Below are 15839 nucleotides of genomic sequence, written 5' to 3'. Positions count from 1 at the left end.
AATAGTAATGTTATGCCTTATGGTAAGTCATAAGTTACAGAGTAGGCAAAATAATAATGTTATGGTAAGTCATAAGTTACAGAGTAGGCAAAATAATAATGTTATGGTAAGTCATAAGTTGCAGAGTAGGCAAAATAATAATGTTATGGTAAGTCATAAGTAACAGAGTAGGGAGGAAGGTAACTTGGGCAATTATATTCAGTTGAGGTTTGTGCTCTGTTGTTTGTCTTTTTGTTATTTTTCAATTTTCGTCATAACTTTATCATTTAATTTTTAAAAACATTAGGTTTTTACTGTCATCGTGTATGGCCATTTTGTTTATTGTCAAAAAAGAGTGTATAGTTTTTCATTCTACGTTTCTTGTGTAACAGTGTTTGCTGGACTTTTGTATGGAAAATGAAGCTAATTTGATAAAGCATTCCTCAAATGCAATATTTAATTTGAGTTTAATTGTTAACCCTTTTTCACAGAAAGTTTGATCCGCTAAAGGTTACATAACAGACTTAATTAATTTACAAAACCTTTGAATAGACTTATTAAGAAGGGATATAATTACGATACTGTTGTCAAGTCATTAAAGATTGCATATTTTGGCGTTAATATTGAGTCACTGATAAGGTCTTTGCATCGGAACTAAACACATTTTTTTTTTTTTTTTTTTTTTTTTTTTTTTAAAAACAGTTGTTGGCATGACACAGGTTATGTTCTTCTCATATATGTTATGATGGTATGATACTAAACCCCTAACGGGAAGGATTGTGCCTGATGTTCATATGATGAAATCATAATCTTTCAGTCAGTTTAATTGAAGTCTGGAGCTGGCATGTCAGTTAACTGCTAGTAGTCTGTTGTTATTTATGTATTTTTGTCATTTTGTTTATTTTCTTTGGTTACATCTTCTGACATCAGACTCGGATTTCTCTTGAACTGAATTTTAATGTGCGTATTGTTATGCGTTTACTTTACTACATTGGTTAGAGGTATAGGGGGAGGGTTGAGATCTCACAAACATGTTTAACCCCGCCGCATTTTTGCGCCTGTCCCAAGTCAGGAGCCTCTGGCCTTTGTTAGTCTTGTATTATTTTAATTTTAGTTTCTTGTCAGTTGTGTACAATTTGGAAATTAGTATGGCGTTCATTATCACTGGACTAGTATATATTTGTTTAGGGGCCAGCTGAAGGACGCCTCCGGGTGCGGGAATTTCTCGCTACATTGAAGACCTGTTGGTGACCCTCTGCTGTTGTTTTTTATTTGGTCGGGTTGTTGTCTCTTTGACACATTCCCCATTTCCATTCTCAATTTTATTAATTTACGAACACAGTGATACAAGACATTTACCGCTCTCAGTGAGTGAGTGAGTGGCGGCTTACATCTATCTGTCTTATTACCTGTTTAACGTGTACCAATACAGTTAGCATTTTTTACTAATTTTAAAAAATGTTGCTGTTATAAAAGAACTTATAAATGCTCTCTTGCTTGTTTTCACATAAAAATAGGTTTGTTAATTTAATTGGAGTATGGTATTGGTAAACCTTACTGCGTTTGTCAATTTGCAACAAGTGGTTTATTTTAACATGGTAGTTTGTGGTATATAGATTCCACAACTGCAACAAGTGTATTACGATATTTCGTAATACACGAGTTACAGTGGTGGAATCTGTTTCTCTAATGATTTTTATCCTTCCTTTTCAAAGGGTGCAATCAACAGTTTTTAGCTCACCTGGCCTAAAAGGCCATGTGAGCTTTTCTCATCACTTGGCGTCCGTCGTCGTTAACAATTTTTCAAACATCTTCTCCTCTGAAACTACTGAATGGATTTGAATGAAACTTAAAATGATTGTTCCTTAGATTATCCTGCACAAAGTGTGTGCTTCAATTTTTGATCCGTCAAAAAACATGGCCGCCGTTACTTAAAATAGAACATATGGGTCAAATGCAGTTTTTGGCTTATATCTCAAAAACGGAAGCATTTAGAGCAAATCTGACATGGGGTAAAAATGTTCATTAGGTCAAGATCTATCAGCCCTAAATTTTCAGATGAATCAAACAAACCATTGTTGAGTTGCTGCCACTTAATTGGTAATTTTAAGGAAATTTTGCAGTTTTTGGTCATTATCTTGAATATTATTATAGATGAAGATAAACTGTTAACAGCAAAAATGATCAGCAAAGTAAGATCTACAAATAGGTTAATATGACCAAAATTGTCAATTGACCCCTTAAGGGGTAAATGTCCTTTAATGACAATTTTTCACAATTTGTTCATCATATTTGCTAACTTTAAAAAATCTTCTCCTCTGAAACTACTGAATGGATTTGGATGAAACTTAGCATGATTGTTCCTTAGATTATCCTGCACAAAGTTTGTGCTTCGATTTTTGATCCGTCAAAAAACATGGCCACCGTTACTTAAAATAGAACATAGGGGTCAAATGCAGTTTTTGGCTTATATCTCATAAACTAAAGCATTTAAAGCAAATCTGACATGGGGGTAAAAATGTTTATTAGGTCAAGATCTATCAGCCCTGAAATTTTCAGATGAATCAAACAAACCATTGTTGGGTTGCTGCCACTTAATTGGTAGTTTTAAGGAAATTTTGCAGTTTTTATACGACTGCAAAATTTGAAAAATTTTTCGTCGTATATTGCTATCACGTTGGCGTCTGCGTCGTCGTCGTCGTCCGGCGTCCGAATACTTTTAGTTTTCGCACTCTAACTTTAGTAAAAGTGAATGGAAATCTATGAAATTTTAACACAAGGTTTATGACCACAAAAGGAAGGTTGGTATTGATTTTGGGAGTTTTGGTCCCAATATTTTAGGAATTAGGGGCCAAAAAGGGCCCAAATAAGCATTTTCTTGGTTTTCGCACTCTAACTTTAGTAAAAGTGAATGGAAATCTATGAAATTTTAACACAAGGTTTATGACCACAAAAGGAAGGTTGGGATTGATTTTGGGAGTTTAGGTTTCAACAGTTTAGGAATTAGGGGCCAAAAAAAGGGCCCAAATAAGCATTATTCTTGGTTTTCGCACAATAACTTTAGTTTAAGTAAATAGAAATCAATGAAATTTAAACATAATGTTAATGACTACAAAAGGAAGGTTGGTATTGATTTTGGGAGTTTAGGTCCCAACAGTTTAGGAATGAGGGGCCAAAAAGGGACCCAAATAAGCATTTTTCTTGGTTTTCGCACCATAACGTTAGTATAAGTAAATAGAAATCTATGAAATTTAAACACAAGGTTTATGACCATAAAAGGAAGGTTGGTATTGATTTTGGGAGTTTTGGTCCCAACAGAATAAGGGGCCCAAAGGGTCCAAAATTAAACTTTGTTTGATTTCATCAAAATTGAATAATTGGGGTTCTTTGATATGCCGAATCTAACTGTCATGACTGTGTATGTAGATTCTTAACTTTTGGTCCCGTTTTCAAATTGGTCTACATTAAGGTCCAAAGGGTCCAAAATTAAACTTAGTTTGATTTTGACAAAAAATGAATCAGTTAGGTTCTTTGATATGCTGAATCTAAAAATGTACTTAGATTCTTGATTATTGGCCCAGTTTTCAAGTTGGTCCAAATCGGGGTCCAAAATTAAACTTTGTTTGATTTCATCAAAAATTGAATAAATGGGGTTCTTTGATATACCAAATCTAACTGTGTATGTAGATTCTTCATTTTTGGTCCTGTTTTCAAATTGGTCTACACTAAAGTCCAAAGGGTCCAAAATTAAACTTAGTCTGATTTTAACAAAAATTGAAATCTTGGGGTTCTTTGATATGCTGAATCCAAAAATGTACTTAGATTTTTTATTATGGGCCCAGTTTTCAAGTTGGTCCAAATCAGGATCTAAAATTATTATATTAAGTATTGTGCAATAGCAAGTCTTTTCAATTGCACAGTATTGCGCAATGGCAAGAAATATCTAATTGCACAATATTGTGAAATAGCAAAATTTTTTTTAATTAGAGTTATCTTTCTTTGTCCAGAATAGTAAGCAAGAAATATCTAATTGCAAAATATTGTGCAATAGCAAGATTTTTTTTAATTGGAGTTATCTTTCTTTGTCCAGAATCAACTTAAATCTTTGTTATATACAATATACAATGTATATTCACTTTTTACTACCAACTGATAAATTAAAATAATCTTTACCATTCAGTGATAACAAGCAGTTTTTTTACATCTTAATATTTTATGATGTATTTAAATGAGTAGTTATTGTTGCAAACTCCTTAGAAATTTTAATTGAGATTAGTTTTGGAATAAGGGAAAGGGGGATGTGATTAAAAAAATTGGGTTCAATTTTTCTCATTTGAAATTTCATAAATAAAAAGGAAAATTTCTTCAAACATTTTTTTGAGAGGATTAATATTCAACAGCATAGTGAATTGCTCTAAGAGAAAACAAAAAATTTGAGTTCATTAGAACACATTCATTCTGTTTCAGAAACCTATGCTGTGTCAACTATTTAATCACAATCCAAATTTAGAGCTGAATCCAGCTTGAATGTTGTGTCCATACTTTGCCCCAACCGTTCAGGGTTCAACCTCTGCGGTCGTATAAAGCTACGCCCTGCAGAGCATCTGGTTGGTCATTATCTTGAATATTATTATAGATGAAGATAAACTGTTAACAGCAAAAATGATCAGCAAAGTAAGATCTACAAATAGGTTAATATGACCAAAATTGTCAATTGACCCCTTAAGGGGTAAATGTCCTTTAATGACAATTTTTCACAATTTGTTCATCATATTTGCTAACTTTAAAAAATCTTCTCCTCTGAAACTACTGAATGGATTTGGATGAAACTTAGCATGATTGTTCCTTAGATTATCCTGCACAAAGTTTGTGCTTCGATTTTTGATCCGTCAAAAAACATGGCCACCGTTACTTAAAATAGAACATAGGGGTCAAATGCAGTTTTTGGCTTATATCTCATAAACTAAAGCATTTAAAGCAAATCTGACATGGGGGTAAAAATGTTTATTAGGTCAAGATCTATCAGCCCTGAAATTTTCAGATGAATCAAACAACCCATTGTTGGGTTGCTGCCACTTAATTGGTAATTTTAAGGAAATTTTGCAGTTTTTGGTCATTATCTTGAATATTATTATAGATAAAGATAAACTGTAAACAGCAAAAATGATCAGCAAAGTAAGATCTACAAATAAGTTAATATGACCAAAATTGTCAATTGATCCCTTAAGGGGTTATTGTCCTTTAATGACAATTTTTTCACAATTTGTTCATCATATTTGCTAACTTTAAAAAATCTTCTCCTCTAAAACTACTCAACCAAATTCAACCAAACTTCATTTGAATGATCAGTAGGGTGTATAGAATAAAGTTTGTGTTTTATTTTCTATTTCGTCAAAAAACATGGCCGAAGGCATTGTTTACCAGGTGAGCGATTCAGGCTCTTGAGAGCCTCTTGTTTTCTATGACCTCACATTTTGAGGGACCATGCATAAGTGACCCTTAGTGATGGACTGATTAATAAAGATACTTGTATAAAACTAGATATCACTGGAATCAGAATGCTCTCTAGTTTATAATCAAATAAAAATAATGTGTACTTTTAATATGTTAAAAAAAGCACACCCATGAAGACATGATCCATGCACATTTTACATAATCAAAACTGTATGAAATTTGTAGGTTTTTACCTGGCCTTTCAAAAAAATTTGTTTCAGGGAACGGTCTCCTGCTCCAAAAAGAGCTACAGTGGCTGCAAATAAGTTTTCAATTTTCACTGCCAAAAAAACAGGATGTTTACAGTGTTGTCTCCCCTCTAAACATGTATATTTAATATATTTTTGAAAATTATTTCAATCATTCAACCTGTTTTAATTGAAAGCTAATTAACTAATTTTTACAATCAAATACAAAAAACATGATACTTTTTGTTGAGCCTGCAACTTTTGTTGCAGAAAGCTCGACACAGGATAGTGATCCGGCGGCGGCTACGGCGGCGGTGTTAGCTAACTTCTTTTATAAAAAAGCTTTATATTTTAGAAGGTAGAAGACCTGGATGCTTCATACTTTGTATATAGATGCCCCATGTTACGAACTTTCCGTCAGTCACATGTCCAATGTCCTTATCCTCATTTTCATGGTTCAGTGACTACTTGAAAAAAAAGTTAATATTTTTTGTAATGTTAAATTCTCTCTTATTATAAGTAATTGAATAACTATATTTGGTATGTGCGTACCTTGCAAGGTCCTCATGTCTGTCAGACAGTTTTCACTTGACCTCGACCTCATTTCATGGATCAGTGAACAAGGTTAAGTTTTGGTGGTCAAGTCCATATCTCAGATACTATAAGCAATAGGTCTAGTATATTCGGTGTATGGAAGGACTGTAAGGTGTACATGTCCAACTGGCAGGTGTCATCTGACCTTGACCTCATTTTCATGATTCAGTGGTGATAGTTAAGTTTTTATGTTTTGGTCTGTTTTTCTTATACTATATGCAATAGGTCTACTATATTTGGTGTATGGAATGATTGTAAGGTGAACATGTCTAGCTGACAGGTGTCATCTGACCTTCACCTCATTTTCATGGTTCAGTGGTCAAAGTTAAGTTTTTGAGTTTTGGTCTATTTTTCTAATACGTTATGCATTAGGTCAACTATATTTGATGTATGGAAATATTTTATGATCTATATGTCTGTTACGCAGGTTTTATTTAACCGTGACCTCATTTTCACGGTCCATTGCTAAGTGTTAAGTGTTTGTGTTTTGGTCCGTTTTTCTTAATTTATAAGCAATAAGTCAACTATATTTGTTGTATTGATGAATTGTTAGCTGTACATGTCTGCCTGGCATGTTTCACCTGACCTTGACCTCATTTTCATGGTTCATTGATCAATGTTTCATTTTCTTGGTTAATGTTGAGTTTATGTGACAGTTGTAATAAAGCTTTATATTTAGGTCTATCAACATAATATCAATGATTAGTAAAGAAGGCGAGACATTTCAGCGTGTGCACTCTTGTTCACCAATAGAGTAAATAAACAGGGGTTTCCCTCCATGGTTATTTTTAGTCGGGGGAATAACCCCTAGTTTTTTTTATACGAAACTGTTTATAGCACCCAAAGATTTGAGGAAAGTTGTGTACTTTTGATGCGACGTCATCAGGCATGGTCGCCTTTTTACATGACGTCACAATAAAAAAATTCAGGAGAAAACAAGAAAATTTAACGTCACAATTAAATTCCAAACAATCATTTGCAGAGAACAGATTTTTCACTAGTTAGAAAATGTGAAAATAACACAAAAATTTGAGAAATTAAGATATAGCACTACTGGACTGGTTAATGGTGCCCAGTATTTCATATGGGAACAGTTTAAAAGATAGATCTCGATTCTTCTGTAAGATGTATGGCAAATGCTTTGCTTTTTTCTAGTGCTATAATACTTTGATTTGCTTATGCGTATGAATGTCACTTTGGTATCTTTCTCCTAATTTGTTACGATTAATGTGCCTCAGTGACTGAGGGGTTTAAGCTGTATCACCAGCCTGTCAACACTGAGATTGAGTGTTTCGAATCCCACACATGCAGGTGTGCTAGACTCAAATCGATTCTTAATTGACTATAGCTACAATAGATCAGAAATCTTAATTTTCCTACCCTTGAGGTCAGTGATTCTCTCCAGCTCTCTCTACCAATAAAACTGACCGCCACGAAATAGCCCAATAGTGCTGTAAGTGGTGTTAAACACCACCCAAACAATTAATCAATATCATAATCAAGTAGGTTGATGTTAATGTTTATTGATGTTTATGTATTATACATTGAGCAGATGATGTCTAATATGAAAGAAAATTCATAACTCACTTTCTCAGAAAAAGCATAGAAGAACCTTCAGATCTACCCATATGCATATGACTGATAATTATAACTGATAACCAATATTATTGCTATTTTACGAAATTTTCCTTTGATCTTGCTGACTGATAATTTCCTTTCTCAACGGAGTCGAGTGATATAAAAGTTATCGCTAGAAACTAAGGGGGCATGTGGCGTTGCTAAAGAAATTGACATGAAATTGACAACATTGTCACAGGTAAAATAGTGATGAAGAGATTATCATTGGTCATCTCAACTTGATTGCTTTTCTCACTTTCGCAGTCCCGCTCAAGCAAAAAATCAATCTCGTTGAGATTATCAATGATAATCTATAATTCGAGTTATTGTTTTAATTCAATTGTGGTAAAGGACTACCCTATAGCTAATGATCTGCTTCTTTTGTGAATTATTTTAAAACAATTCAAACTTTTTAGAATGGGTCCCATAATATAGTGTTATATTAGAGATTAAAGAAACTACAGATACAGCTTCCCTGTCTCATTTTTATACGACCGCAAAAAAACTTTTTGCGTCGTATAATGCTATCATGTCGTTGTCGTCTGCTTCGTCCGAAGAAGCATTTAGTTTCCGGACAATAACTTAAGTTTCAGTGAATGGATCTTATAAATTTTTGCCAGAAGGTTCATTACTACTTAAGAAAGGTTAGGATTGATTTTGGTGGTTATGGTCCCAATAGTTTAGGAATTAGGGGCCAAAAAGGGGGCCCAAAATAAGCATTTTTGTAGTTTTCAAACATTAACTTGTGTTTAAGTGTATGAATCTCACTGAAATTATACCGCAAGTTTCCATACCATGAAGGGATAGTTATTTCTGACTTTAAGAGGTTATAGCTCAAAATGTTTTGGAATTAGGGGCAAAAAAAGGGGGAAAACTAGGTTTTTCTGGTCAATGGACAATTAAGACAATTTAAAAGCATTGTGTAAGTGAGGTAATACAAAAACATTTAACATACAATGTTGGGTATGTTAGTTTTTACCTCCCTTACACAACTTGTAAATAAGGTATAAAGAAATGTCAGGTTTTTGACTTATTGCAAAAAAAGGGGGGATGGTGGTAGTTTTAAATTAATTTTTTGAAAAGTTTGAAGAAGAAATCTTTAATTGCACAATATTGTGAAATAGATTTATAAGATCTTGACATTTGTTTTGTGAAATAAACCCATATTATGTCAAAATTTGATCACAATCCAAATTCAGAGCTGTATCAAGCTTGAAAGTTTTGTCCATACTTGCCCCAACTGTTCAGGGTTTAACCTCTGTGGTTGTACAAAGCTGCGCCCTGCGGAGCACCTGGTTAGACATATATCTCTACATTTGACTTAAGCAGTCATTTGATTACCATAATCTATGACAAACATTATGAGTTCAATTTTGAATTATGAATTTTCCTCACTTTACCAGTAGTATTCTAACTTCATCTGTGTATGGAGTATACATTTGTCACCTCACACTATATTCAAGAGATTGTAACTCAAACTCTATAAAATGTCATTGGTTCATGGGCAAATAGAGGAATGAGCCAGGGTTTTGTCAAAGAATTGTTTGTCCTTTTTCTCAAAATATTCTTCAGAAAGTTCCAAGACTTAATAGATGAAATTCATAAAACCTGATGTGATCATCAGCTATATCTACCATTTGAATGTAACGGAAAACAATTGTCACATTCCTGACTATGTACAAGCATTTAGTGGGAAAAAAATGGTGGGTTAAACCTGAGTTTATAGCTAGGTAAACCTCCCACTTGTATGACAGTTGTAGCCCATAGTGCAAATTTTTTATTTGAATTGTTTAATCATTTATGAATTCCCTTATTTTTATTTGAAGGCTGGACAAATCAACATACTGGAGACAGAAATACAAAATTTTAAGATTTCAACGAAATTATTACAAGATGAAAACAGAAAGTTGAAAGATCTACAGGAGAGTAACGAGTATGAGATGCTGGTCAAACTCAGGTAAATTAATTAAGAAATTATTGATGCAAGCAATACTTCATTGTAGTTTTAACATGGGTAGGCATTATATTCGTGATTTTTTTTTCTCGAGCGATAGTATAGCTTGCATCTATTATCTCGATTCTGATTAGGACAATTAAGGTAATTTCTATGTCCAATGTGCATAAGTGTATAGCGTTTGTGTAGGCTCTTCCATGCATCTCTCTTTTTTGTTTGTAATCAAGCAAACGACTGGCATTGTAATTTTTCAGAGGGAGGAGTTTTGAACAGCTAGCATGAACAATTGCAACATGTTACAGTCATAATAAATGAATATTAGTAACATGTGCATCATTTAAGAGGTTTGAAGTGTTTTAAGTTAATCAAGTATATTAAATGCATGCCAAACTTGTTAAAATTCATTATTCTGCAGTAGTCAATATACCCATGTTCAAACAAATTTTATTGGATTTAGAACATGGGTTTATTCACAAAGCGAATGAAGCACGTCATATTAGAATACATCTTAATAAAGGCTGCAATTAATTTCAAGGCATATTGATTTTTTGCTTGGATCTTTCTTCATATTTTTTTATTTGAATTAATGCAGGCTTTCTAACTGTTCAGTATAAAGATAGGAGATGTGCTATGATTGCCAATGAGACAACTTTCCACCAAAGACCAAATGAAGTGGATGTAAGCAATTATAGAAAGCGTACAGTGTTTAATAATGAGAAAAACCCATACTTTTTAGTCAGCTGTAAAAGGCCACACAAAAAAAGGCAATTGAGAAAATTAACAGCATAGTCATGTTTAGATATAATTGAGTCCATTGATATCTGGTGTGCAGTGTTTATGTAGGTTATGTAGACCCAACTTGTAACATTGAAACAATATCAGGGCATTATTGTTAACCTTTGTCTTATAGTAAGCTTAAAACAAAATCTGCTAATAAACATATAAAGAATAGAAGAAAATACTTAAAAAAAACCAATCATGGGCAATTTCTTACATATGCAATACATGTATGTACAATTCAATGAATTGCCAATTTTCCTGTAGAAGTAGGCTATTTAGAATTAGATAAAAAAAAAAATAGAATGTTTTTAAGTCTGAGCTATTACTTATGTGAAATCAATATAATTTATAAAAAAATTCTTGAAATTTGTTCTATGTTTTTTACAGAAGTTGTTTACAAGAGAATTCAGATCTGAAATCCACTAAAACAGAACTTAACACTTTACTAGTAAGACAGAGAGAAGAGCAAGACGCTTTAAAAAAGGTAATACTGTCTTAAGTTTATGGCTTTTCAAGAACCTATTAAATGGAGTGGGAGATTTGGGGGTTGGAAGGCACTTCTTTTAAAATCCCCCTCCCCCACACACTTATTTGTTTTTGGAACAGCCCTAATATTGTAGATTCATTAATATTTGCTGGATAACAATTTTGATGGATTTCGTGGTTACAGGAAAACCACAAATTTAAGTGTTCAACGAATTACAAATATATTTTTTACTTGCGAATTTTTCCAATGATCACGTAAATCACCTATTCATCTTTAGGTGTAAAATCAAAACTTCTTGCTAGAAAAGTATAAAGCACGATTATAGCTTGTTAAATCTGATTATTTTGAATGGTTTAATTTTACAATTATAATGCAGTGTATCCCGCATTGTTTTGACCTAGTAGCAATATATGGTACACCATGGTAAGATGCATAGAATTATTTTACTGTCTGACACTGAACAATATGAAACAGGTGCCAGTAAATAGTAAAGTTATGTGTTAAGGATAAACAGTCAAGTTATTTCTGCTAGCCATCTAAAATACATAGAAATCATTAAAACATGTACCTGTTCCCTGTCAGATGTCAGAAAGTAATGTTAATTGCATCTACATTCCTTTCAGAAATTACAAGAATCAGAGAAAAAACTATTTCACAACCAGCAGGAAATTTCTCACTTGAAAGAGCAAGAAGAAATAGCACAAAAACTCAAAGATCAGGTAAAGTATTTTAAGTCCTAAGGAAATTTGAATATTGCACCTGTGTAATATCAAATATTGTGTTCATGTGAATAATGATAAGGTGAACTTGTATCTTAGGCAGATATCATCTGACCATGACCTTCTATGGAAAAGCATTAATGTAATGTTTATATATTACCTTTATTAAAAAATATTATGAAGTTTTCCTGCTGTTACAGTTATCTGAGAATAGCAGACATACTCCTTTGTCGATTTGTTTATCAACATGTTAAGCATTAGATCTCTTCCAGTAGAATGTTACCTATACGACAATGCTATAATATGTTCTAAATTGAATCACCTATACAAACTTGGATGCAGATGTCTTCAGAATGTCATGGATACATTTTATGGAATAGTCCTTATTAAATATTTTGTTATATAGATGCTGCAGACCCATAAAGAATTGATGTTGATGGGAGAACTACAACAAAAGTACCAGGAAAATATCAACATCAATAAGTACAGGAATAACAAACAACCAGAACATGATATGGTGGTCTCAACACTTAAGGCTGAAATTAAAGGTCAGTATACAAGGTCAAACATCAATAAATACAGGAATAACAAACAACCAGAACATGATATGGTGGTCTCGACACTTAAGGCTGAAATTAAAGGTCAGTATACAAGGTCAAACATCAATAAATACAGGAATAACAAACAACCAGAACATGATATGGTGGTCTCAACACTTAAGGCTGTAATTAAAGGTCAGTATACCAGGTCAACATCAATAAGTACAGGAATAACAAACAACCAGAACATGATATGGTGGTCTCAACACTTAAGGCTGAAATTAAAGGTCAGTATACAAGGTCAACATCAATAAATACAGGAATAACAAACAACCAGAACATGATATGGTGGTCTCAACACTTAAAGCTGAAATTAAAGGTCAGTATACAAGGTCAACATCAATAAATACAGGTATAACAAACAACCAGAACATGATATGATGGTCTCAACACTTAAAGCTGAAATTAAAGGTCAGTTTACAAGGTCAACATCAATAAATACAGGTATAACAAACAACCAGAACATGATATGGCGGTCTCGACACTTAAAGCTGAAATTAAAGGTCAGTATACAAGGTCAACATCAATAAATACAGGAATAACAAACAACCAGAACATGATATGGCGGTCTCGACACTTAAAGCTGAAATTAAAGGTCAGTATACAAGGTCAACATCAATAAATACAGGTACAACAAACAACCAGAATATGATATGGTGGTCTCGACACTTAAGGCTGAAATTAAAGGTCAGTTTACAAGGTCAACATCAATAAATACAGGAATAACAAACAACCAGAACATGATATGGCGGTCTCGACACTTAAAGCTGAAATTAAAGGTCAGTATACAAGGTCAACATCAATAAATACAGGTACAACAAACAACCAGAATATGATATGGTGGTCTCGACACTTAAGGCTGAAATTAAAGGTCAGTTTACAAGGTCAACATCAATAAATACAGGTATAACAAACAACCAGAACATGATATGGTGGTCTCGACACTTAAAGCTGAAATTAAAGGTCAGTATACAAGGTCAAAATCAATAAATACAGGAATAACAAACAACCAGAACATGATATGGTGGTCTCGACACTTAAAGCTGAAATTAAAGGTCAGTATACAAGGTCAAAATCAATAAATACAGGAATAACAAACAACCAGAACATGATATGGTGGTCTCTACACTCAAAGCTGAAATTAAAGGTCAGTATACAAGGTCAACATCAATAAATACAGGTATAACAAACAACCAGAACATGATATGGTGGTCTCGACACTTAAAGCTGAAATTAAAGGTCAGTATACAAGGTCAACATCAATAAATACAGGTATAACAAACAACCAGAACATGATATGGTGGTCTCGACACTTAAAGCTGAAATTAAAGGTCAGTATACAAGGTCAAAATCAATAAATACAGGAATAACAAACAACCAGAACATGATATGGTGGTCTCAACACTTAAGGCTGAAATTAAAGGTCAGTATACAAGGTCAACATCAATAAATACAGGAATAACAAACAACCAGAACATGATATGGTGGTCTCAACACTTAAGGCTGAAATTAAAGGTCAGTATACAAGGTCAACATCAATAAATACAGGAATAACAAACAACCAGAACATGATATGGTGGTCTCAACACTTAAAGCTGAAATTAAAGGTCAGTATACAAGGTCAACATCAATAAATACAGGAATAACAAACAACCAGAACATGATATGGTGGTCTCAACACTTAAAGCTGAAATTAAAGGTCAGTATACAAGGTCAACATCAATAAATACAGGAATAACAAACAACCAGAACATGATATGGTGGTCTCAACACTTAAAGCTGAAATTAAAGGTCAGTATACAAGGTCAACATCAATAAATACAGGTATAACAAACAACCAGAACATGATATGGTGGTCTCGACACTTAAGGCTGAAATTAAAGGTCAGTATACAAGGTCAACATCAATAAGTACAGGAATAACAAACAACCAGAACATGATATGGTGGTCTCGACACTTAAGGCTGAAATTAAAGGTCAGTATACAAGGTCAACATCAATAAATGCAGGTATAACAAACAACCAGAACATGATATGGTGGTCTCGACACTTAAGGCTGAAATTAAAGGTCAGTATACAAGGTCAACATCAATAAATACAGGTATAACAAACAACCAGAACATGATATGGTGGTCTCAACACTTAAGGCTGAAATTAAAGGTCAGTATACCAGGTCAACATCAATACATACAGGAATAACAAACAACCAGAACATGATATGGTGGTCTCAACACTTAAGGCTGAAATTAAAGGTCAGTATACATCAATAAATACAGGAATAACAAACAACCAGAACATGGTACCGTATAGCGGGTTATTTTTACGGAGTGTAAATTTTCGCTTATTTTCGCAGATAAAACAAAATCGCCAAAAAAAAATCCACCAAATTAAAAGTGTGCATGCAAAGGTACTGAAAAAAGTTTTGAAAATAATAACTGCCAAAATATTTCATGTACCTTATTCAACGGAAATCCCGAAATTTTACACCCGCAAAAATAACCCGCTATAAGGTATGGTAGTCTCTACATTTAAAGCTGAAATTAAAGGTCAGTATACCAGGTCCACATCAATAAATACAGGAATAACAAACAACCAGAACATGGTACCGTATAGGGGGATATTTTCACGGAGTGTAAATTTTCACTTATTTTCGCGGATAAAACAAAATCGCCAAAAAAAATCCACCAAATTGAAAGTGTGCATGCAAAGGTACTGAAAAAAGTTTTGAAAATAATAACTGCCAAAATATTTCATATACCTTATTCAACGGAAATCCTGAAATTTTACACACACAAAAATAACCCGCTATAAGGTATGGTAGTCTCTACATTTAAAGCTGAAATTAAAGGTCAGTATACCAGGTCCACATCAATAAATACAGGAATAACAAACAACCAGAACATGGTACCGTATAGCGGGTTATTTTTACGGATTGTAAATTTTCGCTTATTTTCGCGGATAAAACAAAATCGCCAAAAAAAATCCACCAAATTAAAAGTGTGCATGCAAAGGTACTGAAAAAAGTTTTGAAAATAATAACTGCCAAAATATTTCATATACCTTATTCAACGGAAATCCCGAAATTTTACACCCGCGAAAATAACCCACTATAAGGTATGGTAGTCTCTACATTTAAAGCTGAAATTAAAGGTCAGTATACCAGGTCAACAATAAATACAGGAATAACAAACAACCAGAACATGATATGGTGGTCTCAACACTTAAGGCTGAAATTAAAGGTACATATTAACAGTCTTATGACTGTCCCTCTGGTATCTTTCGCCCCTCTTTTATGCATTCTATCCAGTAGTCTATTTGCCAATTTTGTTTGGTATTACACACAATGAACATAAGTTGTTCCCGACTTGTTCTTAGTACGTGTACATATATTGCATATTTTTTAATTTAAGGTTAAACTTCATATGGAGGT

At 33.3% G+C, this 15839-nt stretch overlaps 1 protein-coding gene across 8 annotated transcripts in view; it reads left to right on the top strand.

Moving 5' to 3' along the window:
* The window catches only part of LOC139511916 (hamartin-like), a 44927-nt gene that overhangs the window by 20544 nt on the left and 8544 nt on the right, over positions 1-15839 (top strand). For all 8 annotated transcript variants that reach the window (XM_071299074.1, XM_071299070.1, XM_071299072.1 and 5 more), the window contains 4 exons: positions 9698-9828; positions 10993-11089; positions 11716-11811; positions 12218-12359. In XM_071299074.1, coding sequence (XP_071155175.1) covers positions 9698-9828; positions 10993-11089; positions 11716-11811; positions 12218-12359 — 466 coding nt within the window. The remainder of the gene's footprint in view (positions 1-9697; positions 9829-10992; positions 11090-11715; positions 11812-12217; positions 12360-15839) is intronic.

Source organism: Mytilus edulis, chromosome 2, assembly GCF_963676685.1.
Source record: "Mytilus edulis chromosome 2, xbMytEdul2.2, whole genome shotgun sequence".
Taxonomy (NCBI): Eukaryota; Metazoa; Mollusca; class Bivalvia; order Mytilida; family Mytilidae; genus Mytilus; species Mytilus edulis.
The sequence above is the reverse complement of the archived record's forward strand: the minus strand, read 5'-3'. Positions and strand labels throughout refer to the sequence as shown.